The 27,622-nt window shown below is 43.0% G+C and overlaps 2 protein-coding genes across 9 annotated transcripts; both read left to right on the forward strand.

Moving 5' to 3' along the window:
• Positions 1 to 9: 9 nt before the first annotated feature.
• On the forward strand, positions 10 to 10,920 carry LOC306916659 (SIN3-HDAC complex-associated factor-like). Of its 3 annotated transcripts, none has more exons than XM_079494643.1 (6): positions 10 to 108; positions 3,389 to 3,516; positions 6,598 to 6,697; positions 6,983 to 7,070; positions 7,973 to 8,123; positions 8,605 to 10,920. In XM_079494643.1, the coding sequence occupies exons 2-6, from the start codon at positions 3,389 to 3,391 to the stop codon at positions 8,876 to 8,878; spliced, it is 741 nt and encodes a 246-aa protein (XP_079350769.1). In that variant the 5' UTR covers positions 10 to 108; the 3' UTR covers positions 8,879 to 10,920. The 3 variants fall into 3 exon arrangements, with proteins under 3 accessions (XP_079350769.1, XP_079350768.1, XP_079350767.1); XM_079494642.1 differs by having other exon boundaries at positions 65 to 196; XM_079494641.1 differs by lacking the exon at positions 10 to 108 and adding an exon at positions 120 to 341.
• Positions 10,921 to 11,709: 789 nt separating this feature from the next.
• Positions 11,710 to 27,524, forward strand: caprin2 (caprin family member 2). Of its 6 annotated transcripts, none has more exons than XM_079494636.1 (21): positions 11,710 to 11,849; positions 12,695 to 12,944; positions 13,483 to 13,545; positions 14,282 to 14,368; positions 15,811 to 16,049; positions 17,161 to 17,243; positions 17,337 to 17,453; positions 18,019 to 18,062; positions 18,151 to 18,372; positions 19,100 to 19,141; positions 19,231 to 19,362; positions 19,480 to 19,561; positions 20,329 to 20,387; positions 20,730 to 20,834; positions 21,160 to 21,264; positions 22,707 to 22,844; positions 23,376 to 23,520; positions 24,172 to 24,351; positions 24,839 to 24,900; positions 25,660 to 25,729; positions 26,141 to 27,524. In XM_079494636.1, the coding sequence occupies exons 2-21, from the start codon at positions 12,711 to 12,713 to the stop codon at positions 26,710 to 26,712; spliced, it is 2,781 nt and encodes a 926-aa protein (XP_079350762.1). In that variant the 5' UTR covers positions 11,710 to 11,849; positions 12,695 to 12,710; the 3' UTR covers positions 26,713 to 27,524. The 6 variants fall into 6 exon arrangements, with proteins under 6 accessions (XP_079350762.1, XP_079350761.1, XP_079350763.1 ...); XM_079494635.1 differs by lacking the exon at positions 11,710 to 11,849 and adding an exon at positions 11,856 to 11,998; XM_079494637.1 differs by lacking the exon at positions 11,710 to 11,849 and adding an exon at positions 11,856 to 11,998 and having other exon boundaries at positions 24,172 to 24,288.
• The last annotated feature ends 98 nt before the right edge of the window (positions 27,525 to 27,622 follow it).

The following is a 27,622-nucleotide window of genomic DNA, read 5'->3' on the forward strand; positions in this document are numbered from 1 at the left end:
TACGTCACACATGTATGCAAATTACTTTGAGAGAGAAAAAAAAACAGAAAATGGTGGAGCGGTGGGCTGCGCAGCGCGCATGCGCATACGTTTCTACTACGGACAGTGGTGAGCTGTGATCTTTTTACATGAATGAGAGGCACTTCAAATAAATACATCTTTCTGACCGTGCAGCCACACCGGACGACTTTAAAGGGTTTGTTTTGAAAAAGCGAAGACCAAAAAAGAAACTGCATTCAAAGAAAACGTGCGTGCCACTCGCAAAGTGTTGTCGGCGTGTGCGTAAACGTTGTTGTACCGCGCTGAGTGAAAAACACTGAAGTTGTCTGAGGAGGAGGAAGGTGAGGGCATGTCTGGTTTTCAACACATCGCAACACTATAGTGCAACAACAACGACCTCAAATTCCTACCAAGCAGTTGTTTGAGCCACATCTTTAAGATGCGTTTGTAGTGTGTACTAGTTCCAAAGTTTCCTGCGGTGTTAACGTGCAGCTGACATGTTAGTGGAACCGTTTTGATCCAGACAGTGTGGGGAGACATTGTAATTTGTAATCGAATGGCGCGCCAGTATGCCCTCATTCTTTACGGTTTGCGTCCTTTCAAAATTGTTATATGTTGAAGTCAATCCTAGGCAGTTTGCAAATGCAAAGTCAGCTTCGCGTTTTGTTTGGTTGCCTCCCGTTGTGGCGTGTTATTTGTGTCGGCGTCAACTTTGACAGTGGATTGTGCGTCCAGCGTCCTAATTGTTAATACTTCCAAATCCTACCACCTTTTTGTTTTATTGTAACTTGTTCGTCGGTCGCCGCAGAACTCTGATAGTTTTGGGTTGGAGACAGTACAGTGGAGTGGGGCGGACCCGGTCTGCTAGCAGCGTGCTGATCTGTTTACACTTCAACCCTCGCTCTGGCTCTGAGTGACGCACTCAGTCATTCTGTGAACACAAAGACTGAAACAATGGATGCGTGTTAATATGATATCACTGTAAAGGTGGATGGAGCAGTTTTTACTGCAAGCTTTATGCGTTTCATAAGTGGAACTGTGGAACAGCAAGCTCTCCTCGAGACGTCGACCGATCGTTCTCTTAATTGATGGCCAGTGGTGTCGGCCATAATATAGCCTTGTCCAGCTAGATTGACGACAACAACCAGTGTTTGGTGCTTTTGGGGGAACTTTAATTGGAGTTTTGTTTAAATCCATTATCCACATCTTTTTCCACATGCTCTAAAATCTAAAGGCATACCGGAATGATGAGCATTTCTAGTCGTCCAACTTCCCATGTCGGATGAAGCATGCCAGTAGCCTACCTACCCCATGTGCTCTAATATGGCCATCGTTATGCAATCGTGTGTCGATGCTTCAACGCAGACGGCAGGCTGCATCACTACACCCCTTTTTAAATTAGGTTGGGGCAATTGTTGGTCCACATTATTTACGACGAGATGTTTTCAGATGTGTCGTTTTTTTCCTTCTTTTTTAACATTAATGCGGGATACAAATAGTTTTTAACCCTACGTTGTCAGCTAATTTTTTTCCCTTTTTTTTTTAAATGAATGCATACATACGGTAGTTAATTGGTAAAACGGCGTTTGTGGCCTTTATAATATAATATCGTTCACTCGAGCATCACTTCACTCGGATGCCGCATCTCTCTCAGCCACGGTGAGCAGTGAGCACATGGCGCTCCTACTTGCATCAGCACCACTGTGGTTGCATAAGAGTGTCGCACAGCCAGGACCGTTCTGTTCCAGTCTGCCTCAGTCTCACTGACAGTGTTGCCATGTGTTGTGAGGGAAACGAGCAACCGGTGTATGAAAACAAGCCCAAAAGAAGCCACATGAGCACTTTAAAGTTTAAACCTATGTATCTGCTATTTAAAAATAGAAGATTTAAAAGCTCACAGCGCGTAACATCGTGACACGCTCATAGCTTGTAGATCAGAGCTATTTTCAAAATAAATCTTGAAGAAAATATTTTTGAAACATTTAATTAGGCTACACAAATCTTGTATGGGGGTCCCTCCCTGGCATAACATATTTTGGGGTCTAACATCATGTTGCGGTGTGTGCAGACAGATATTAATTTGGGGGTCTGTGACATGAACATTTTTGAGAATCACTGCTTTGATTGATTGATTCTGTTCAGTTTGTAGAATGGGTACAGTTCAAACAAAAGCACAAGTCAGTACAAAAACCGCCACGAGGATAAAACCAGAAAAAGCACTATTAAAGACTTGTTTACATCAGGGTCCTCCATTTTCAATTCATCTGAACATTTAAAGATGTACAAATATTCACTTCTATGGAAAAAAGAAATAAATCATCATACATATATATATATATATATATATATATATATATATATATATATATAGTTAAAGAAAGTAAAAATAAATAAACGAGCCAACAACAAGCACCTATACACTTTAGAAATAAAACCGCAACCTGCAACTACCAATATTTACATGCAACTTTACAGAAAAACATGCCCAGAGTTGCTTATAAAAAGCAGACCGGGCAACACTGCTCACTGGCCCCAGCAGGCGCAGGCAGATAGCTAGGGGGGCTCGGCAAATAGCGCATGACGCAAGTGATGTAATGAATGATCACGTAAAAGGCACAGTCGCACACACCCACCCCGAACTTCCATTACCCTTTTGTGCCATTTGGACTGAACAACAGAATAAATGTGTAGGTACTAGGTAGATGGATGGATGTTTGCCTATGTCTGCAGATGTGATGTTTAATTTATTGTCATCTGCTTTTCGTTGGTGTTGGGTGGAAACCTTGTATTCCAAATTCCAAAACCTAGCCGAGTTGCATCGCAAGGCCTTGTGAGTTACAATGTGTTTATACAGGAATTGGGCGTGTCTGATAAAGTCAATTTCAAATATCTATTACTGAATCGAGCAAGCTGTCCAGGCCAGTGTGCTCCCAAAAGCCTGAGTAGACGATAAAACGACCCGACATTTTTTTAAGTGAAATATCCCTTTAATATCTGTGCATAATGACGTTTTAAGGAACTGTGTCTACTTTGCAATTTTATATTAAGCCATTGAGACCTGAGACCAGATTCTATACAATGTCTTTTAAATCATGACAGTTTTCTGAAAAACCTGTTTCTACATCAGTGGTTCTCAAACTATTTCATGTGAAGGACCCCCAAAATTGTATTTAATTGGCCGTCGACCGCAATCTGAAAATGTTGTTCCAAGAACCCCCCGGGAGAAAAGATACAAGTTAAAAAACGTTTGTGAAATAAATTAAAGAATATATATATTATTTTCAAAAATCGATCTACAAGCTCTTGCACAGCGCCATATGAGCTTGTAGAAGAGGTTCAAGCACAGGTCTTATGTGTTAAATGTATCTCCGTCTCATGTATGTTGCAGATGTTTGGCTTCCACAAGACAAAGATGTACCGCAGCGCAGAAGGCTGCTGCATCTGCAGGGCCAAGTCTTCCAGCTCCCGCTTTACTGACAGCAACCGCTATGAGAGTGACTTCAGCAGCTGCTTTGGGTGAGACATTGACTGGACCTTGCACTCAAATAATGAAAACTAGTGGAACACAACTAACTAACACTAGCAAATCATAGGTGAAGTTTCCTTAATCCTTTCCTTATCCAATATTATTTCTTAAAAAATAGTGAATATAGCCACGTTGCAGATCTGTTAAATTAAAACTAAAATGGAATTGAAAGCAAAAAGTCAAAAGGAAATAAAAACTAATGAAAGATGCAAAACTATAATGTTCTTGAGCTCTGTCATGCTGTCCAGCCTGATATGGGAGCAGTAATGTTTTTTTCTTCCTTTTTATTAGGCTCAGTTTTTATTTATTAATTTAGGTTTCCTTTCCCATTGGCTGTTGGAGCAATTATGGAACAAACATCAGTCGTGTCCAGTTAATCAGTCATCACTCTGACTCGGCTCTAAATCATTTTTATTCTCGCATAACTCTTCACACAGACTATAAAAAGTAGGTGTCAGTCTCCTCCTTACTCTAGTTTACCCCCTGAAACTGGCTTCAGCTTGTTTGCCAAGATTCATTGCTATGTCGGTAGCAATGAATCTGTGTGAAATGGAGCTATTAATAAACACACACACACACACACACACACACACACACACACACACACACACACACACACACACACACACACACAGCCTCCCATTAAAATACGGGAGGCTAAACGAAAGGAGAAGGAGAAGTTTGAGGCCTACTGCTCCTCTTCTAATTAAAAAAAATGTGGGAATCTATGAAGGCCATGACTAACATGGCTCCAGCTAAGAAGGGCCTTTGTGTGTCAAATGAAAAGGAAAAGGCCAATGAATTAAACAACTTTTATGCAAGGTTAGAAACAGCTGACTTCTTGTATGAACAAAATGCTGCCCTAGAGTCTGGATCAACGTGAAGTCAACGTGAAGTCCAGAGGATGTTTTCCCACACATGTCCCCGGAAGGCTTCAGGTCCAGACGGGATATGTGGCCGGCTGCTGCATTCATGCAGTCAGGAGTTAGCGGAGGCTTGGTGTCCCATCTACCAAAAATCACTGGACTCATGTACTGTTCCGTCCACCTGGAAAGACTCCATTATAATTCCTGTTCCCAAAAAGGCAGGCTGCAAGGAAAATAATGACTATCGCCCAGTCGCGTTGACTTCAGTAGTCATGAAATGTTTTGAGAAAATCATTATCAGTCTGCTGAAGGCAGCGGTAGGCTGCTCATTGGATGATTTTCAGTTTGCTTATAGGAGTAACAGGGTTATAGAGGACGCAGTCTTGACCTTGGACTATTTTCTTTTGAAACACTTGGACAATAACAAAGCCTATGCACGCCTTCTTCTTGTAGATTTCAGCTCAGCATTCAATACAATACAGCCACATCTCTTAATTAAGCGGTTGAGGGACCTTAATGTCCATCCTCTTATTATTAGATGGTACCATTCATTCTTAACTAAACGTACACAAAGGGTCAGTGTGAATGGCACTATGTCAAGAGTGCAGAACCCTGAGTACTGGAGCACCTCAGGGCTGCGTGAGCTCACCTGTCCTTTTTACTCTGTATACAAATGAGTGTAGAAGTGGCAACCCGAACAATTACATCATTAAATTCTCGGATGACACTGATAGGGATGTAGCTGACTACTTTTTAGAGGTACAGAACTTTGTAAAGTGGTGTGATGACAACCACCTTATTCTTAACGTTAAGAAGACACAGGAGATGGTGTTTGACCCCAAGAGTATTGGTGATCACAGGCCTGTGGTCATCCATGACTCGACCATCTCACAGGTCCCCTCATATAAATACTTGGGGATCTGTATTGACAACTCACTAACTTGGAATACACATGTTGACAGTCTCTGTAGTAAACTACAGCAAAGACTGCACTTCCTTCGGCGTCTCAGGGTTGACCAAAGATTTATGTTAGTGTTCTATCGAGCAGTCTTGGCAAGCCTGGTCAGGTTTGGCATCACAGTTTGGTTCGGTAATCTCTCAGTGCAACTGAGGTCCAAATTGTTCAGATTGGTGCAGACTGCAGGGAAGATCATAGGGATAAAACAACTCCCCTCTCTGCAGTCTATGAGCAGGCTACATTAAAACAGGCTCAAAAAATCGTCAGTGATGTTACCCATGTTTTAAATGGCGAGTTTGTACTTCTGCCCTCTGGGAGAAGATGCAAAGAACCAAAGTGGAAGTACATCAGATAAAAAAAATCGTTTGTACCAGCATCAACTAAGATGTTGAACGAGGCTCTGAAACAGCAGTAACTGTGAGGTTAGATTATCCACATCATGTGTGCAATTGTGTAATGTTGTGTCTTCCTCTGTAATGTATTTTTGTTTGTCATTGATGTTTTATGTGTGGCTGTAACTGGGGTGAAAGCCCAAAACAAATTTCCCTTGTGGACAATAAAGTTTACCTTGACCTTGACCTTGACACACACACACACACACATACACACACACAAACAGTTCATCAGTCAAACACAATGCATGGGGCTGGACAATTAACTGAAAATATATCAACACCTATATTGAGAATTGATTTGACTTAATCTTGCTCATGTAGGGTAATCAAATTATCAAGACTAGGAATCTTTATTTTTCCCTTATGAAGGAATCGACACGAAAACATTTGAATAGATTTTAATAATCTACTAAATCAATTAGTCTGATTAACCACTTGACCCTGTATTATAGTATTATACTTTGTTGTACAATGGTGGTGTACAAAAAATGAGGAAAATAGCCGATCTACAAGCTCACAACTCGTAGCATGATGCATTCTGAGCTTGTAGATGGACTATTTTTGCTATTCTTATTTTTTATAATGGTTAATTAATCATAAATAATCGAGGCAAAAGTTTGAAATAATCCTGAATTCCTGATATTGATATCAGACACCCTCCTCCAAAACGGAACCACAAGTACCCTTGCTGGTCTGTGAGAAGTTAACCTTTGCTGACAAAGTTGCTGACTATTCTCCTGTTAGGAAAATGTTTGTGGCATGCTATGGTCACTTTTGTGCCATCACAACATTTCACATGATTAATCCTTTCTATTGCTTGGAATTGTGCTCGTCCCTCCGCTGTCGCTGCAGGCTGGCTGAGGTGCGATGTGGGGAGATCTGTAACGCCTGTGTGCTCCTGGTCAAGAGATGGAAAAAACTTCCTGCGGGATCTAAGAAGAACTGGAATCATGTAAGGAAGCCTTTCACTTATTTTGTGTGTGTGTGTGTGTGTGTGTGTGTGTGTGTGTGTGTGTGTGCGTGTGCGTGCGTGTGCGAGTGTGCGCGTGCGTGCGTGCAAGCAGATTTGAAGTCCAATACCAGCTCTGACAGTGTGATAAATATACTCCGGAACCGGCGATTCCCATTCCTCAATGTTTGTTGGATCCGGTTCCAGATTCCAACCCTAGTTTGTGTGTGTGGGTGGGGGGTCTAATTGTGACGTCGCTGACCTTGTTTTCCTGCATTGTTCTCCAAGGTGGTGGATGCAAAGGGCCGTTCAAGCCTGAAGACAAAGATCAAGAAGAAGAAGAAGAGTCGGGTGCAGAAAGGACAGACGAGGAGCAGTAAGTTAACATTTGAATTTTAGGCTTGCCGTGTTATCCACAAAAATTGAGATCACGATTCTCTTTTTTTTCATAAAAAATATTTATTGTCTTGTAGTCTGTAGTTGAACATTACTACTTTCAAAATGTGGCACCTGGCTGGAACAAACTACTGTGGCTTTAAACAGACAACATCAAAGTGCTTTGACTCTTAAAGTCTCTCTTGTCGCGAAAATGAATTGGACAACCAATTATAGTGCTGCGTGATTCTTGCTCAAATTTAGAAATGAGATCTCATAGCCTGGTGTCTGAATCTAGATCGCAGACTTTTTTTTAGCAAATTGTGCAGCACTAGCGGGCACACAGTACACCGATAACACTGTTGTATTCCGCTGTTGGTGAACATAAGATTGTGTGAAGGATGAGTTCTGTGGGCTTGTTCATCTTTTCGTTGTATTTTTTTGACCGTGCACCTAAAGCCGCATCAGTAGGACACTAGTCTCACGACTGTTGCCTCTCGCAATTTTCAAATGCTTCTGTCATACAGTCTGGAGCAACGGAAGCTCTATCATGAGTAAGCGATAAAGCGGAAGTGAAGCATCCTCCCCACTTCCGTTTCGTCTTTACAGTCACGCAAATTTATCCTAATATAAATATTTTAGAAACATTTTACATATGATATGCAGGTGTGTGTACATGTTATTATTGGACAAACATTAGCATCATATGCAGGTCTGTACATAATGTGCTGCCATGAGGCTGGGTTAAAAAAAATGCACCAGCACTAAGTTTGGTTGTGAGCCAGTCGGAAAACAATGCTAGTGTGGGCTAGACTAGTTGCATCCTGGTGGTTGTTTGGTCAGTTATGGCGATCGCCACGGTGGTCAGTAATTATTGTTATTGTGGCCATGTCACTTCCACAGACTTGTACGCCCACAGCACCACCTCAAGTGCCTCCCCTGCACAGTCACTCACCTACAGCTACCAGTCCGATGAGGGGTCGGACAGCGAGCTCCCGCCCGGCATGGACCACTCCCCGGCCTTCTCCTTCCTGGACCTCACCTACTGGAAGAGGTATGTAACCGGGCTCAGACCAATGGTCAAGCACCAGGAGACTGTAATCACTAAACACTGCGTAGTAAGAAGAAGTGTTTCACATGGCAAGTAGGCCCACTAGCACTCCCAATTTCCATTCTGTACGAGGAGATGTATTGCTCACTTTAAATGTTCACAATTTGGGGACGCATTTAAACAAATTGTGTGTTAATTTTGTTAGTAATATGAAATCTTTACTAAATTGAATTGATACATCATTATGCGTGTGCTACTCGTTTATTCTAAAGATCAGATATTGCACTACAGTACGTCTGTTTTTATTGATGTGTCCATGAGAGCTGCTGTAACGCTTTCATTTCCTCTCGGTACCTAACTACCCTTCTACTTACAAACAGGCCCCAAATTATTCATTTTAATTCATAATTTAATACATTTTCCAAACTTTGCATGGTGTTTGCCACATGCATACACAACACGTGTCTGCTTTGCTGTTTTCCAGACAGAAGGTGTGCTGTGGGATCATCTACAAGGGACGCTACGGAGAGGTCATCATTGACCCCCACCTGTACAAACCCTGCTGTCAGAGGAAGCAACAGCAAGGACAGGAGGAGATGGGGGAGGACCGGCAGGCCAATGGAGGGACCCCGACAAGCTCTCCACTGCTGAGTGGCTCCGAGTCCCCAGAGGTAATTCCAGAAGACATTCAGCAGCAGGAGAAAGCAGGCGATATGGAAGCACAAGAAGAGAAGCCTAGCCGAGAGGAATGGTGTTGACTCTACGGGGTTTTGTATTGTCTTCCATGTGTGGACGGACATACTGACAATTCACTATAAAACATGGCACTTTAACGGACAGCTATTTAATGTCACAACACAACCCAGCCTCACCCCGGATTACCCTCTCCTCAACAACACGCTGCTGGAAGTCCTTTTTCTCTGTCATCATGTTGGGGTACTACCCCCCCATCCCATCCTTTTGAAGAGATGAGTGTTACTTTGTTTTGTTATTTATCTGCGTTACTTGTCATACGGGCTACAGTGCAGTGAGTGCTATCCTCGGCCTTGTTCTTGTCACTGTGCTCCGAGATTCTATACATTTTGTAGATACTTTTGTTCCCTTTTGTTTCTTGTCTAAAATGCTGGATCGAGGAAAAAAAAAGCTGCATGTAAACTAGGAGACCTCTCATAATGAATGACCCTTTACAGCTGGGATAGAGCCATAACGTAGAGCTGCACAATGAAAACGGCCTTCCTTTTTTTTCTTCTTCTAATCTTTCACCGTACTATGTTGTATGGTATGAGGTAGTTAATTTCTACATTTTTGTTTTTGTTTGACAATCCATGGCTACTGTACATTTTTGGGAGTGGTCAGGTGGTTGCGTCTCACACAGCTACTGTGATTATTTTAAAGGCGCAATGGCCACCAACTTAGTTAGATGTAAAGTTTCCACGAGGTCTTTTGCGATCATGACCCGTTTTGAAAGAAAAATTATGAGACGAGATAGATAAAACACTTTGAATCACTGTAAAAAAAAAAAGAAAGAAAAAAGAATAAATATACCACAGTGCACATAGGAAGCACAAACAATGATTCAGGGATATTGCTGACTTTAAGCACTGGTCTAGAATGATGCAGCTGTTGACTCGCATAGACCATTATATAAGCTAAAACGAATAAATCCTCAGAAGGTGTATGTAGCAATGGGCATACCGTAGTGGAGACACCTCTTGTATTGTTTTTTCCTCCACTCTTCTTAAAGGCTTTTTTAGTTCTATTGGAAAGGGCTTGGTAGCTATTTATACTCAAATGATGTCATGAGAAGCCTTACCTTTCCTCCACAACCAAAAAGCCTGCACAGGTCTGTCCTTTCATAGATGATAATTGTAACATGCTTTAGTTCTTTTTCTTCTGACTGAGGCCTTCAAAGGAATGTCAACTCCGGTTCTGTGTCTGTTTGCAGAACTCGCTCATGAGTTTAACAACTAAACGATGCAGGTATTTTGCATGGGAATTGCATGTTCTTTTGACAAAATGCTATTTTATTATGTCTATGGAAGTGATGTACCGCCTGGAAATATATTTTTGTATATAAATAATGAAAGTACAAAAACTAAGTTAGTTGTTCAAAAAAGAACAAAGGTCATGTGTTAAAGTCACAGGATGGATGTACCATTTGTACCATGACATGACCTTATTGGTTCTAGCATTCTAGAACGTGCAAAATGTCTGGTTCCCGTACATAATTAATATTTATTTTTTGAGCAGTTTTGATATGTTTCAGTGTATGTCTCTCACTGCATTTCAAAGTTGTGTGTGCTAAAATACATTAGTCATCACTGAATGAATATTCAATGTACAATAACCAGAAAACTACTAAACAAGCTCTGTGCAATTTTATTTTATTCCTTTATTATTCCCCACCAGAAGGTGGCACTGCAGAGTTCTGTCAGAAAGTGACAAGCAGTATAAGTGAAGTGTCTTGTCCAAAAGAGTATTACTAATTGTTGTTTATTATGATGTTGCCGTTTTGTTTCAAACGATTTCTGAACAAGGGGTCCAACATAGACAGATTGTGTTAATCTTGTCTCCATTTGCTTTGGTAGATTGCCCTTTATTTGTTGTAGATTTGCACTTTTATTTATCTCTACAAAAGATGTCGGTCTTAGTTGTCCAGTTTATGATGGTTCCATGAGCTGATTTTGTTTTTGTTTTGTCTTTTCCAGAGATACACTATTGTTTATTTCTAGGAACAAAGTTTGTATTTTTATACACTCCTGTAATTTGTAATTGTTCAATAAATGTAATTTGTCATGTATCAGTCTTTTACTGTTTGGAGGTAGACCCATGATTTATCATGATCTGCATTTCTACCTTTTTAAGTCATGTTCTAATATATAAAATATAACATTAAGAAGCCTTCAAGCCAGTGTCTAAATCATCTTAAGACTATAGAGATTTAATTTGGCATTTGAGATTTGATGCACACATTCATATAAACTATATGTAATCAAATGTAAGGGTAATTTAAGCATGCTCTTTTGATTCGAGTGAGGGAAATATAAGGACTATATGCAGTATGCACTGCACTTTGGAAATATAAAAGCTAGTCTTAGTATCAGTTGTGAACATTTTTGAAAATAAATTTGTTTTTTCAACAACACTTTAAATGGTGGTCTGCCCTCGGTCAAATTCACATTATTTGGGGTCCCTTAACATGTTCCTTAACTCAAATTTATTTGAGAACCACTGCCAGTCCAGACTAGTAGGTCTACTTCACTGCAGTGGTTCTCAAAGTGGGGTCCAGGGGGCCCCCAGGGACCAGGGGTCCTTAAATGGGTTACATGGGTCCCCAGCTAAATGTGTTAATACAGCATCACCATCATTTTAACTACTTTATCCGGCTATTCAAAATAGCTGATTATACAATTATATTAAAAAAAATACATTTTTGGAAAAGTGCTTGAGGCTTGCATAATTTAGGACTTTATTTATGTATTTATTAATTTATACAAAAATATCGTACAAAAAAAACAATATACAAATACATATAATAGGCTCTATAGGCTAACAATTTGGGGGGTCCTTAGTTGTGACATGAAAAAGTTTTAGAACTGAGAACCACTGCCAGGACTTGAGTGCCATTACTGACCCAAATGATGTGCATGCGCACCGTGACAGGTGCCCGGCGAACCTATATGACGTCAGGGCGGAGCGTGTTTGTGGCTGTTTAGACGCTATATAAAGGTATGTTGGCAGCACCGGGCTGGCCTCGGTAGTATTAAAAAAACATCACCATTTAATAGGTCGGCTTGGAAGGAAAGGGGTCAGTCAGTCGGGTCCTGTGAGCATTTTTCGCAGCAGCAACCCGTTTGAACGCAACGCAAAGACACGAGGTTAGTCAGCTGTTTTCCTTGGTGCTGTCTGGCGTTTATCACACATCATCATAACGAAACGTCCTGCTGCACATACAAAATATTATTGAGTCACAGCTGTTCCCCCACGCGCATGTGCTTCGGTTATCTTGTGATATGTGCTGTTATTTCTTTTGTTGCGTGCGTGCACCGAGTAAGATGATGCTTAAGATTTCGTGATCGACTTGTTTGGGACTCGGGGGGCAAAGCTTTGATTCGTTACTCCGACTCATGGTAACTAAATGTTGCAAATCAAATCGACACAAGCCAACTATTAGAATAAAGTCAGATTTACGCACAAGACGAACCACGTAAATAAATGCGCACAGATGCATTAAAGCAGAACAATCTAGTCTGGCTGCGGGTGGTTAACTTGTCCCCCGACCAAATGGCATCTTGCGGGTTGTTTGATCATGCTATTGTGAACTAGCGCTTTCTGTGCCTGTTTGGATGGTTTCATCAAGAGGAGCTCTGCTGTTCAGTGGCTTGATATAAATGCAGTGTCACGCGGTTGGCCACGGCCCAAGTTGGGTGAGTCCAGCAGCGCTATTGAAGCACTTGCTTGGTTTGGCGATGGAATAGGCAGCACCTTTCTCTGTTGCATTTGTCATGACATAGAATGCTGTGGCTCACTTTGATGTTTTGACACAAATGATGATGTGAACGCGTCCCTTCCAGAAAGGGTCTCAACATCATGGTGCAGCTGTCTCCTTCCCCTGTCCTGGATGTCTCACCCCCACCAGAGCTCTCCGAGGAGGGGAAAAAACTGCAGAGTAGCCCGAAGATGGGCTCCCCCGGTGGGCTAAGTGCTCTCCAGCTCACTCTGGATGATTCAGCCACCACCACCACCTACCACGGCTATGATAGCTACATAGAGGACGGCCTCATCTGCCTCAAACACAAGGTCCGCAACTTGGAGAAAAAAAAGGTAGGATTTCTCAGAGTGCAATGATGGGTTTGAAACATGCATATTGTGTCAAAACTCAAAACCTTGTTGTGGGGGATTGCATGTGCAAGTAATTGAGAGAAACATGCATAGATTTCTGTTTAACCATTTGTGAGAGATGCCTGTTTCCTCTGAAGATTTGCCACTCAATAATAATCAAGTGTATGCAGGGAACAGGGAACTGTTCTGCATGTGTGTGTGTGTGTGTGTGCCTGAGTCAGGGATTTGGAGGAATGTATTACCGTATTGTCCCGAATATAAGACTACTCTGATTATAAGACGACCCCCTTTTTTCAAGACTCATTTGTGGAAACGGAACATTGAATGTCAAATAGTCTAGTCCCCGATTTATAATACGACCCCGTGTTTTAGGATATTTCCATTGGAGTCTTATATTCAGGCCAATAGGGTAATTGTGTGGTTGTGTGAGCTGAAAACGACAGGACCACTGATACAGAGTGCACACAGATGTCATGCCGGACGTCCTGGGTGGGCGATGGATTTTGTTTTCTGTCCACAGCTTAAACTGGAAGACTACACGAAGAGGCTGAACCAGGGCGAGGCTTTAAACAAGGATCAGATGGTATGTGTAGGCCTGTCACAATTATCACATCGTTGAGACCTATTTGACATGATCACAATTATTCCGCATAATCGCCAATTATTTAGTTATTCATAGTTATTTGTCATATCTGTTCTGTGCAATTGTCTGTCTTGGAGGCAAAAAAATGTTTGTATTAACATGTTCCAAAGTGTAGTGCCCAAAAACGACAATTATTTGTGTGACAATTACTCATCACGTACAATTTCATAATGGTGACAGCCCTAATGCTGAAAATGTTTACATACTGTATGTATGACTATATGTCAGTGGTTTTCAACCAGTGGTCTGGGCCCCGCCAGTGGTCCTTGAGGAGGTTTCAGGTGTTCCCCAGCTGAATTGGTAACCAAATTGACCCTTATAGATCTCTTGAGAGCGTAAAATGAAACCAAATGGACCGGTTTCATTTTTACACTCAATAGTTACATTATTGTTAGACATCTGCATTACTTCACTTACAAGAAGTCTACACAATTAGAGAATGTCTCTCCTATGATACCACAGCATGGAATTGTGGACAAAATCCTTAGTCTTTAGGTATGAGAGGCTACATCTCATCAAATGGTGGTCCGTGGCTCAAATACCGAATAAATAAGGTGAATTGATATGAAATGGGTTGAAAACCACTGCTGTACAATACATGCATCATTGGTGACTTTATCTTTGGTGCATCAGGTTTTCACCGTCTCCATGTGGCTCGCCTGTGTTTTCTCCCCAGGGTGCTGTGGAGAAGTACGACGAGGTGATCCATAACCTGGTGTTTGCGCAAGACCTGCACAAGTCCCTGACTGATTTGACGCAGAGCGTAAGGGCCCCATTTTGACTGAGGATTTATTTATTTTGCATTTTTGGACACAAAACCCACTTCACTACCCCTTGCTTAGATCAGTGATTCTCGACCTTTTCTGGATCAGGGCCGACTCGGGACAATCTCCAAAGCGTTGGCGCCCCCACCCCTCTGACCGCTTAAGGCTGCCGTGTTAACCCATTTAGGACTGAGGCCAATTCTAAAAACAAACACCTTCTAAATCCTGACCTAAGAAACTTTCTGAGAAACTTCAAATATTTATTACAAAAAAATATATCTTGCTATATAACGGTACTGTACATGGCAACAAGAACCCCAAAAGCGGTACCCGTCTTGAAAGGTAAAAACCTCAAAAGGGGTTCCCATAGGTGGTCAGATGGGTGGGCCGCATGCATTTTCGGAGCATGTTTATTTGAATGATAATCACTTCCTTAGATTGTTTTGCCCTGTCATCCATGTCCTCTCTGGTTGAGACAGGGTGTGTGCAGCAGCAATGCTGGCAGGCTTGATGCGAGTTCCCCACTGCACAGTGTCTTCCACTTGGTTGATTCCAAGTCATTTCACATCGTCGAGTGAAGGTCACAAGACAAGAGTTTTTAAATTCGTTATTGTATTGACAGCCCACCACATTTTGTTCGATGCACTGCCTTGCTGTGTAGCACACTGTTGCCTAGCTATCTTTGTTTAGAGTTCACAAAGCAATGTTGCATTAATGATAGAAAGCACAAATGGAAATTCTAATGGCTACCCATTCGTGCCAAACAATATTGCAACTGTCTTGCATCAAAGTACTTTTACATCAAATCTGCATTCATTAAAACTAATTTAGACTGCTTGATTCCTACATAGCCTCGCCATTAAAACATAATTTTTGTGTTCTGACCACTCTGCACACATTGTTCTAAGGCCCCATTTACACTGGCAGACAAATCTAGCCTGAATCAGATCTGTGCCACATCAAGATTGAAATCCGATTGGTTTAAATGGTCACATGACTCATTTAGACAAATCGGATTCCAATGTGGCTCAGATCTGATTCAGGCTGGATTTGGCTGCCAGTGTAAATGGGGCCTAATAGTCAATAGTCTTAATTTAATAGTCCATAGTATTCCAATCCACACAATGTTTTCAGGCCGTCCAGCCTTCATTGGTGTGTGATATCTAGACGTTGATGTGAAAATTCACATGGGTAGATGGATGCATAGATATACCTTTTATTGAGAGGTACTGTGAGACGCAGTCATGTGAGGAATAAACATCACAAATGACAGAATGCTGCCATATGCCAAGCCAAATGCGTGCTCATGGTGTGCTGTACGCTTTGGCAAAAGTATTATCCATCCTTTAAGTTTAACTTAAACCCCCAGGCGTAGTTTTCTTGGTATCCCAGAGCGGAGTTCTTGCAGTGGTCCATCAACCGTCGTCCCCCTGTGTTGCAGCTGCTGAGGGACCAGAAGAAGGCCACGAAGAAGGAGCAAGTGGCTAAGATGGAGGTGGAGCGGAGGCGATTCTGCAGCGTGCTCCAGATCCAGCACCTCCTGCACTGCCTGCAGGAGGAGCACATCAGGCAGGACCTGCTGAGCGGACAGAACCAGGCCCCTCAAATCCTTGCCCCGCAGCTGCACAGCCTCACCCAGCTCGCCACCCTGCTGGGCGTCAAGAGAGATGACAGCCTGAGGTAGGGCTGGCCGACAGGCTCTATGCACACACGCCTGTTTGTAAAGAACTTGGGCCCTTTCCCTACTTCTAGGTGTTACCGATGATACTAATGAAGGCTCGGTTCCATTCTGGTCAAACAGTCAGGGTGCTATTGTCCATGTTGGCTCACTGGAAACACCTCTGCTCCACTCAGGGTCTCAAAGTGTCCTTGAGTGGATGGCCTTTTGCGGGTGTGTAACTCTGAGAGTAATGGGGGTTGTTTAAATTGAAAATGCATTAAATGGAACAGAGCCTTAATTGGTATCATCAGTAACACCTTTGAAGGAGGTAAGGGGCCTGGAAGTAGGAAGAGTTATTTTGCATGCATAGAACCTATAGACGAATTCAGAAACGGGTCTCATTGGTCGCAGGCCACCGCGGTGGCTGAGACCAATGTTGCCACTACTGTTGGAGCAGCCATAAACTACACGGGTTCATCCCGATGTTCTGGGCATCTTTGTAATGTTAGTGTTAGTAAAAAGCAGGTAAAAGAGTAACGTTTGAGGCAGACTAACATCAGTCACTCTACAGTTCACTGTAGTAGAAGAGGTGCGGGTTTAACCCGCAGCTATGTCGGCTCCGCCTACAGGAAACACGTAAGCTGCGACCATGAGACCCGTTTCTGAATTCGTCTATAATAGGCTCTTTGGATGACCGTTGTTCCCTTTTCCTGTTGTTCCGGATAGCTTTGTTTGATCGGCTAAGCAGGAAATTTGAAACGGACACGCATAATGGTTTCTTGCGTTTCCAGTTAAATCTGCTGCTGAGCCAATCAAACGAAGCTATGAGAAACTGACCCGGAACTGGAAACATGAATGCCACATTCTGGAAAATGGAACTACAGTACATGTATGCACAGAGCCTATTAACTCACTCCATGCCACATGACGCCTTATGACGCCTATACCGTATAGGCAAATGTTTGAAATATTCGTGAGCCATATCGTCCCCCTGATCCTGAGGTTTGTGCCTCTGACTCTGTCACCTTCTTTTCTCTCTTGTCTGCCAGGAGAGCAGTGTACATGCTGCCATGATATTCCGTCTCAGTTTTTATTCTGCAGTGTTTTGGTGACATCTGTTCTGTCTGTTAGTTTGCAGGAGCAGATGGAGCAGTCTGCATTGGCGTACTTGGACCTCCTGGAGGGAAAAGACAAGCCGGTGGCTGGCTCCACATGTGAGGATGAGAATGTTTTCTGTAGATCACCTCCAACTACCTCTTTAAAGTTTGACTTGGCATGGTGTAGTTGACTTGCATTCGTGTTTGCAGTTAAACTCATGAAGCAAGAGCTCGATATGCTGTTGGATTGCAAGTACTTCCGTTGCCTTCCTCCTCCGCCAAGCAAGACCACAGAGGCGTTCCTGAGCTCCTCCACCATCCTCACTAGTAGGAATAAATGCTTATTTATTTAATAAATATCCAGCAGAATAAATGCTTATTGTTGTGTGGTACTACTACCATTGCCAGTGGAGTGCATTTAGTAACAGATTATATGCATCTTGTTTATGAAAGGATGCCTGCTGTAGGTCCGTTTTTGGACAGTTTGACCTTTCCTTTAAAGCTACAATCTGGGACTTAATTTTGTATTAAATTTTATATAACCGTATGCTAGAGCATTTTCAATAAAGTTTAATAAATCTGCAGTCTCCCTACTCTTCCATTCTAGAAATTATGACCCTAGTGGTTGACAAGTTTAGTACACAAGCCCAGTATCTCCCCTGGCCAAGCCAGGCTGAGCACTATTTGTTTGGGTTTGGTTTCCCAATGCAGGAGACTGGGTTCAGTACCGGGTGTTAGAATTGCAATTGCCTTTGTCCTTGGGGAGAGGACATACAGCTTACGGATTGTAACTTTAAGGTGGGGAAATGCTAGCGGTAAAATGTGTATTTATTTTCTCATTGATGTTGTATACTGTATATTGCTTGTTCTTATGCTTTTCAATTTCTGTTAGAAATGCCAGATATATCCAAACCAAAAGACATTTCTAAAAAGGAGGTGAGAACAACAATCCATTTCCATGTGTTGCTGTATTGTGAGCAGGTCTTGTAGATTGCACTGATGTGCTCTATGGGTGATATGGCAGTTTCTTAACAGACTCTACCTGAGGGACACAGAAACCACTCCTCCTCAGAACTGGAAGGAGGAGTTTGAGGCCATCAAGGAGCGGGAACCACCCGACTCCTGGGAATTGGAGTTTGCAGACGGGTTAGCCTCTCCTCAATGCTTTGGCCACAAGCCATGGAGAGGAGCGGCCACCTTCATCCCCAAAATGCCTGTTGCCATTAAGAAACACGATGCCAAACCGGTGAGTTGAAAAGCCTTAGGGGAGAAAAGAGAAAACTCAAAAATAAATTATCAGTCCGTTTAGATGGGAATTGAAACCTCAACAAAAGTTAATTCACGTCGCAAATGCAATTTACATTTGCGTAAACAACCAGCTGTGATAGGATAAAGAACGTAAGTGGTTGTACACATGCGTGACTGGTCTATCTGGTGTCTGTGCGTCACCGACACCTAGCCAACCAAGCATGCACACTACAGCGTATTCAATCGGCGCCTCCATCTAAACGCAGCCTGAGTTTGTTTTGTGTCGGGCATATCGTATTGAATTTGACATACTTTATCAGATTGGTCTTTTATTCACTAAAAAGGTTAGGCATTTTAATATATATGTGTATATATCAGCTGCACCATGAGTCATGTAGATTTCACAAATACTACACAGTCTAACTGCAAGATAACATACATTTCTACTCTGCCAATTATGTGGTAGCAACTCGATGCATTTAGGCCTGCCGAGAAATGTTGCTTGGTCTCGGATAGGTAGAGTCAGAATGTAGCGTCTGCAGCATGAACAAATGGATCCATCCTGCTATTTTTTTTGTTGTAACGGCAGCTGACAACTTTGACTGTTGACAAAGACTTGATGAAAGTGGGGGACAGCGAAAGGCACATGTGTCTGGTGAGAATATCTGGGTCACGAGGTCTTGGCCTTGACTGTTTAAATAATTGATATCCTCACTTTCCTACAGAGAAGTACGAAGAAGGCCAAAGGAGAACATAATACCAAAACTGTGAGTAGAGAACCATCGTCATCCACATCAACAGGTGATGTTTGAACTTGCTGTTCAATATAATAATCCTCTGATTCCATTGCTGACAGACAATGCACATAGGCACCCCTGTGGAGGTGTTCAACTCTCCATCTGCCTTGCCCAAAGACCCCATCCAGAGGAAACAGCAACTTGAGGACCTCATGACAAGGATACGAACCGGCTCCTTCAGTTTTATGCAGGTACGCCGTAAAAGCGAGTTCCATACCAATTTAATGTAATTTTATTTGCTTGATATTGTTAGATAAGACTGGTACGGTTTTCAGGTTGAACGTACAGTACTGTATTATCTCATTCAGGAGTCTCTTCTGGATGGCGATGGGTCTCCTACAAACCATCCCAGACAGGGTCGACGGGCATCCGGATCGCCCTCTCCAAATGGTACCGCACTGCACACAAACTTTGATTTAGTCGAGTTGTATTCCACTGCAATGCTTGCACGCGAACCCTCTTTTTATACAGCCTTTATTTGCCATGGTGAAGGGATTACAGTACCAAGAGACTGATCATACAAGCAAAGTACAAACAAAGCACTAGTGGGCCTAGGAGTCCAGTGTGTTAGGGTAGGCCATGTCCAATTTTACTTTTGGACAAAAGGTGTGTATTCCCTCTGCTCTTGACCCAGTAAAGGACAACTTGTGTATATGTCCGCTTAAAGTGTCACTGTTGCGCAGCCCCCCCCCCCCACACACACACACAGAAACACAGGCCAGGAAGGAGGGGTCATTTACAAGCCACCGCTCTCACTTCACATTATGCTGTGATTTTTATTTTTTACAAGGGTTCATTCATTAGTTTGTAATAATAATAATTCAATGTGAAAAAAAAGAAGCATCTGTGCCATTTTAGCTCGAGAAGCATATAATTTGGCTATTCATTTGGCGTGTCACTTTCTTGTGAAAATGTGTGAAATTATTTGAATATGTGGATATCGATGGATGGGTGTATGGATAGATGGATCTATATAAGCAAACCTTTTTAACTAAAAATATGTTGCGCTAGGGGTTGCAGCCAAAGACATTGGTTGAGTGGCACTGATATAGCCACATGCGTGGTTAACGGCGGTCAATTTTGTTTCTAATTAGCTTCTGGCGTATGTTGTGTAGACTGTAGAGTAACATGTTTTTCTGTTTTCCACCACTGAACAGCTCGGAGGGAATCGATGAAGAGTCCAGTTGATATCCTTCCCATTCCCACAGTAATGCATGTAAGATCTGCTTCTCTTTTCTACGTGCATCCAGTTCATTCGGTCTGGAATTTAAAAGACCAGGATTACAATCTTCCGCCGTAGTCTCAATTTATGTAACTTGGATAGATAGCATTTTATGTAGACATAGCACTATATAGTATACGTGCATAGTTTAGTTATTCCACTGTTGGCTTCTTAGCTTACGTATGATTCATGATAACTATTTTTATGTATATGATGTATTGCCATGTTTTGTTCTTGCTCAATGTAAGTCGCTCTGGATTAAGAGCGTCTGCTAAATGCCTAAATTGTCATTATTATTATTATTATATGCATTTCTCCGCTTCCCTCCTGTTTTAGTCCACGCCACGGGCCGCCTGTCTCGTGGATCAAAATGCCAGCCTGACCAATGGAGAGCCGCCCCCGGTGACCTGTGACCTTGACCTCACCATAGACCTCCCCGATGTAATGACTATCACGCTGTCATCACGGCTGTCTCCAACATGACATTTTAGTTGATCAATTGCATTTGGATAAATACAATTTGGCATTGACCATTTTCATGTAACCAAAATTACATGAAAAAATATTAAAATTATATGTTTTGGGGGTCGGAAATCGCTAGGTACCTGACTATTACAATTCAGAGGGCTACGATTTTGATTACCGATGCATTATTTCCCCCTTAAGGCCTATTCATACAAGTTTGAGGCGAAAGCTGCATCGGATTAATGTATCATCAATGCATCAGTTTCATGTGGAGTAATGCGTGGTAATTGTCTCCCTCTAGGGGGCGCTGCAGTTGTCTGATGCTGAGCCTGCGTTTTCCACGCCTCCTCTGTACCGCAGGGAGTCCACCATCTCTGTCGGCCTGGAGGAGAAGAGCCGACCTCGGGTAAAAAAAAACCTTATCTCCATATATTACACCCTAACACCCCCTGCTTGATCGTAGACTATAGTACAGCTTCACACAAAAGCATCAAATGGCAAATCTGCAAGCTTGAGACACTGAGCGACGTGACATGTTTTTAACCCATTCAGACCTGAGGATGATTCTACAAATGCCTTCTAAATCATGACAGTTTTCTGAAAAACCGTTGTTCTCAAACATTTTCATGTCAAGGAGCCCCACGATTATATGTAATTGACTGCCGACCCCCATCTGAAAATATGTTGTTCTAGGGACCTTCCCAGAAGCAAAGATTTTAGTTAAAAACTTTCACTCTGAAAAAATATATATTCAAAGATATGCACTACATTTTCACGATTTTTCAAAAATAGCAGACCTACAAGTAGATCTGCTATTTTTCAATAGCTAAAGTATAACATAATGCTTAAAACACCAAAAGGGGTTCCCGCCCAAAATGGGTTAATACATTTGACTTATAACTCACTTTAAATTTTTGCAAATCACAAAGTGCTTCAGGGTTGGCATAAAACTATGGCATAAAAATGGCACAGGCAAAACAAAACATTCTCTCTGTGTGAACAGTCTCTGCCTCCCACATGTAGCTTTGTTTACATCCTGGACATATCATAGTGGCTCTTCTGAAAAGGTAAAAACACTGAAAACAATGGCTTGGCATCCAAACAATTACAAAGGTATGTTTTTATTTTTAATCCTGAAATGTATCAGTTTTGGACATGACGTTTTCATCCAACTGACAATATATGGATACGATTTTATTTTATTTTTGTATCCCGCAGGGTAAAGTCGGGCACCAGAGACCCAGCAGTTTAACTTACTAAACAGGGCGTTAGAAGTACAGTTAATGTATTCACCCTGTAGGCTTACAATCTTCCTGCCTGAAGCAGAATAAGAAACAGGCTATCAATAAAAGTACAAGAACATACACTGCCTAACGCAGTCATCCTGTCTGCCTGCATCCTGTCTGCCTGATGCAGAAGAAAGACTCTAGTAAGCATAGTTATGACCCCAGCACAAACCACAGGTAACATTGCAGATGACATCAGCACAAACCACAGGCAGATGCGTATTCTCTATTGGGCCACCCGGGCCGTGGGCCAGTCAATTTAGAGCTGGCCCAGTCTAACTTCTGAAAAACGGCGGCCAAGAAAAACAACATTGGCAGCTCTTCACCCCCAGTGCATGCACATTTTTAAATGGTCCCCCATTAGCAAATCGGCAAAACCGTTCTCACCTATTGGCCGGAAACTCCTTTAGAGCAGGGGTCTTCAACGCTTTTCAGTCCAAGGACCCCTTAGATGAGAGGTAGGTGACTTGCAGGGCACTAGTGGTGCTCCTGGGAGACATAAAATGTCTTGAGCTAAAACGTTGGGGAACCAATGCTAAAAAAATCTCTTCTGTATCCCCAGACCCCTGTATCCGAATCTGGGAAACAGTCCCCCTGTAACGGAGTGGTCCCTTGCAGCACCCCTCCTCAGAGTCAGGGCTTCTCTACACCTCCCACAAGAAGAAGTCTGACCTCTACTCCCTTTCAGAACATTCACTCAGTAAGTGACACCACAGCCTGTTTCATAGACTAGTCGCATATACTGGTGGTCTGGCATGACTATGTTTTTTTTTTTTTTAAGTTTTTAAGCGTAGTTGGAGTATTATGTTAACTGGTTTTCCTGCTGACAGTTCTGTCGTTGTTAAGAATGGGTGAACATTTGAATTTCGTCCAAATCAGTCTTTTCTCTGGAGTCTGTTTTCAACTAGACTCAAAAATCAACACACGCTTTAAAACAAAACAATAACCTTGACAAGAACTTTGACTATTGGATCCATCACAAGCAAGGTTTTATTATATACATTACTAAAAGTAACCAAATCCAATCATTTTCTTGGGGGTGGGCTTGCTTTGGAAAATGGCCAAGAGTGCAATAGATCAGAGCTATCTTAACTGCATAACATGATAAAATACAAAGTCTGCAGTTGTGAATCGTAATCGGTGCGATTTAAAAAAAAAAAAAAAAGCCAGACCACCGCTGGAAGCCACTACCTGCTTACTTAGCCATTCACTCTTTTCCCTTCCACTTGAGGTTTTCAAGGTCAATGCTCCTTTGCCCCCGAATGGAGATTTGAGCTACAAAGTGGACAGCGGCGTGTTCTCTGAGACCAGATACAGCACTGCCAGCACCCAAACGCCACCGGAGTTTGTGCTGCCGGAAGACCAACCAGAGACGGGTATGCTAATCACCCGACAAAGAACGATAACAACAGGCACTACTAGGCTAAACCGAAGACAAACGATAGAAAAAACGAGATGCCTCATCTCCGCTTCACTTCCTGTATCTGTGTGACCTAGGTGGCTGCCTCTTTAGGAGACCAGAAGTAGGCTGTGAGTCTACTGATTCCAATGAGAGAAGTGAACGTGAATACGGCTTCAGACTCATTCTTTTTAGCATCATGGTCATATATATATGGGCCCAAATATTGGGCCCATTCTTCACAAGCCACACATTCTGACACTAACATGGCAAGAGACAAATCAGGGGGGAAAAAATCTTTGTAATCGATTCTCTGTCCCAGCAGCACACACTCGCGAGATTTAGCAACTGTAATCATAGGGCATTCGTTCACTAGATCTGACGTTAGATGGCGCCCAATTAAACCCTGATTCATACTTCATTCCGCGCGTCGCAAATGGCAGAAGGGGACAAGAGGTGTTATTTTCCGACGCGACGGAGCATGAATTAGGCTTTAGGAGACCATTTGTGTACTATTTCACACATAGGAGAGTGAAGCTTTGGATGGTGTATCTTAAAGTAAGCATTTTTGTCTAACCTGTTGAGCGTTTTCCTCAACACATTTTGTGCCGTGTCACCCCCTTGGCAGTGTACCAGTCAGATTACACAGTGGGTAATGGTGTGCAGCTCTTCCTGTCCCCTGGCCAACCAGGTGCTGGTGCGGGTCGAGCTGGCCAGGCGTACTACACCAGAGGCTCCGTGAGAGGTATGGCGCGTGGTGGTGGCAAGGGACTGGCTCACTCCTTTCGCACTCCTGGTTGGTATCGAGGTATCCTCAAGATTTTCCTCTGCTATTCCGAGTTTCTGTTCACCTCTCTAATAGAATAGTCACTTCCCTTCCTTTCCTTGGCTTCCTGTTCCATTTCATTCACGTTCCACTAAAGGGATTATTATTATTATCATTTCTGCGTCACTGGTTCTCAACATCCCACCACGAGGTCCAAATGGACCCACACAGGTCTGTAACTCTTGAGAGTGTACAAATGGAACCAAATGGACCCCAACATGTCCATTTGGTTTCATTTGTACACTCTCAAGAGTTAAACGAACACTGAGGATTTTACAGTATTGGGGTTCCATATATTAAAACAAAACATAGATAAATAATGCCGTAATTATCAAATGAGGGTCTTTGAAACCAATAACGTTGAGAATCACTGGTCTACAGTAGTTGGTCCTCCAGGCATGCACTCAGACGAGTATCTTTTATTTTTGAAGTCTTACCAGAGTGTGGTTCTTCCTTCCTCTCTCCCCAGGAGGAGCCTTCATCCACCAGGCACATCTCAGGGACTCTGGCCCTCTCATGTATGGAACTAGGGTAAGTCATGTGGTACCTCTAGCCACTGGTGTCTCACTGCTGACTTGTCAGTGGAATAGAGGGTATGCGCATGCTTAAAGTGAATGGCACATCGAGTGGCAAATCGAGTGGCAAAGCAACATGCAAAGGGAGTTTAACATTGTTTAATGTTGTTTAATGCAATCAAATAGGACTTTTCTGTGTGGACGTATGGGCTGTCAAGGCCAGAAAGTAGGTTTTTGCCACTCAGTAGGCCTTCCTGCATAACTTCCTGGTTTGATGATGATGTCACACGCATACCCTCTATTGGGATTGTGATGATGACAGGTGTTGCTTTTGACAGCCAACTTTCATTTATTTTAGTCATAGGGTTTTTATAAAAATTCTGTTAAGGTCATATTTTCGTCATGTGGAATGTTTGGCCCTTGACCGATGACCGATGTTTACGCACTGTAGCTGCATGGCGAAATGTAGCCGATCTACAAGCTCACAATACGTGAACTTGTAGATCAGCTGTTTTCTGTCTGTGATACCCGTGCGGCACGCGCACCCATGATGACTTGTTCACTAGATCTCTTCTCCACAAGTGCCTCCCTAACATGTTAGTCCAGTTTGTATTTGTTGACGAAATTGTCATTATACGTGGTATTTAGTCTTAGTCATGATGGCTTAGTTTTTATTTTGTTTTTGTCGGTGAAAAAAGGTAGCCGAAGGACATTTTATGTCGACGAAATCAACACTGGGTAGTGACATTTGTGTGTGTGGTTGTTTTGCTCCCAGGACCCTGGCTACCAGCATGGTTATAGGCGAGGTGGAGGCAGTGGAGGAGCACGACAACATAACTCCAGTGGTACGTAACAATATACATTTAAAACCGCTGTGACTTTTAGATGCTCATGAAGTGCTGAAAGTTAGTTTAAATCTAGCAAATGTTTCAGTCCTGGGACCTCCGTCAGTTTAGCTTTTTCGGAGAAAATGCAAGGTTTCCGCCCAACACAGATATGCGTTGATATGCTTAGAGTATATACAGTACCTTACGTAACGAGGAAACATCACACGTCTTTATGCAAGCTTTGTTGAGGGTGTGTACTGTGCTGTGTTGCATATTGTGTTCATCATTGACGGTGCTTCTTTTTTGTGCGGCTTCTTTACTGTATCTGTATCTATTCTATCCAAATACGAACTGCTGTGCTGCCTTTGACTGAATGTCCTCTCGTGGAATCAATGAAGGTCTCATCTCGTCTCTTATCTGCTTCCTCAGCTGGCTGGAGCGACTCGTCCCAGGTGAGCAGCCCGGACCGCGAGGGCATGTACACCGTGGTGGACTCCGGCCACGGGGACTCCTCCTCGGCCCTGGAGGTGTCGGTCACGCCGCACCCCCACGCCACCCTGATGCCCATGCAGCTCTACCCTGTCTCCCAGCCTGTGGCGGCCATGCGGGTGGCCTTCACAGCCTCGCGCACCGCCAACTACGCCCCGGGCAACCTGGACCAGCCCATCGTGTTCGACCAGCTGCACAGCAACCTGGGCGACATGTACGACCCGCACATGGGCCGCTTCACCTGCCCCGCCCACGGCACGTACGTCTTCCACTTCCACATCCTCAAGCTGGCCATCAACGTGCCGCTCTACGTCAACCTGATGCGCAACGACGAGGTGATGGTGTCCGCCTACGCCAACGACGGCGCGCCCGACCACGAGACGGCCAGCAACCACGCCATCCTGCCGCTCTACCAGGGCGACCAGGTGTGGCTGCGGCTGCACCGCGGCGCCATCTACGGGAGCACCTGGAAGTACAGCACGTTCTCCGGCTTCATGCTTTACCAGGACTGAAGCCCGCCGGGCCGGGCGCGTCTCATTTCCTGCCGGTGTGTGTGTGTTAGGACTCTGTTGCTTTTGCACTAAGCGGTGATTAAACTGTGATATTTCTGCATCATGCGGTTCAGGCTGCATGCCAGTGCCCTACGTCACCACCATCGCAGTTCAAACCCCATTTCATTAACATAATATGGGATACGTACGTACGTGGCAATGGCCACAACTAGTGTATGGAAGTGTTGGAGCCGTTCTCTAAATTTGAAACGGCGACTGTTAATTGATTATGATTAGTTAACCTCGACACAAAGTATGCATTTCCCCATGAATGTTGGTGCACAGTGGTGGTAGCCTGGAGACACTTGTAACTCTGAATCATGCGTTTGGAGCATAATGTACAACTTGGCCCATTGTCTCTCGCTGTAAATGCCTACTGTAGCGTAACACTTTGCGTTAAAAGCTACAGGTCACAAATCCAGACCTCTGATGCAATGTTATGTTGTGCCTTTTTTTGTTTATTTATTTATTTTTGTATTTCTGAATGGCTTTTTTTCTTTTCTAAGACGTGACTGGGTTCCTTGAATGGCTAACGAATGACTGGCTTATTTATGGGATGAATCGTGTAAGCAACTTTACAATTGGCATTTAACTTGACAATGAACACTGTGTCAAACGAATGCATTCAGTGTTGCCTTTGTGTGAACCCAAGAGGTACGGCAGGAAGAGAGGACGGGGTGATGAGGTGTTTAACACTTGAATCGTTGCACTAACTTGGCTACTGTGGAGGACATGGTCCCTTGATGTGCCTCAATAAAATATAATGAGCAGTTCATCTTGTTGAGTTTTTTTTTCTCAGCAGTTCTACAGATGAAATCATTCGGTTCATTAAAAAGAAATGCTTATCCCCCCCCCCTTAAACCAAGTGGTG

Source organism: Electrona antarctica (assembly GCF_951216825.1).
Source record: "Electrona antarctica genome assembly, chromosome: 23".
Lineage (NCBI taxonomy): Eukaryota > Metazoa > Chordata > Actinopteri > Myctophiformes > Myctophidae > Electrona > Electrona antarctica.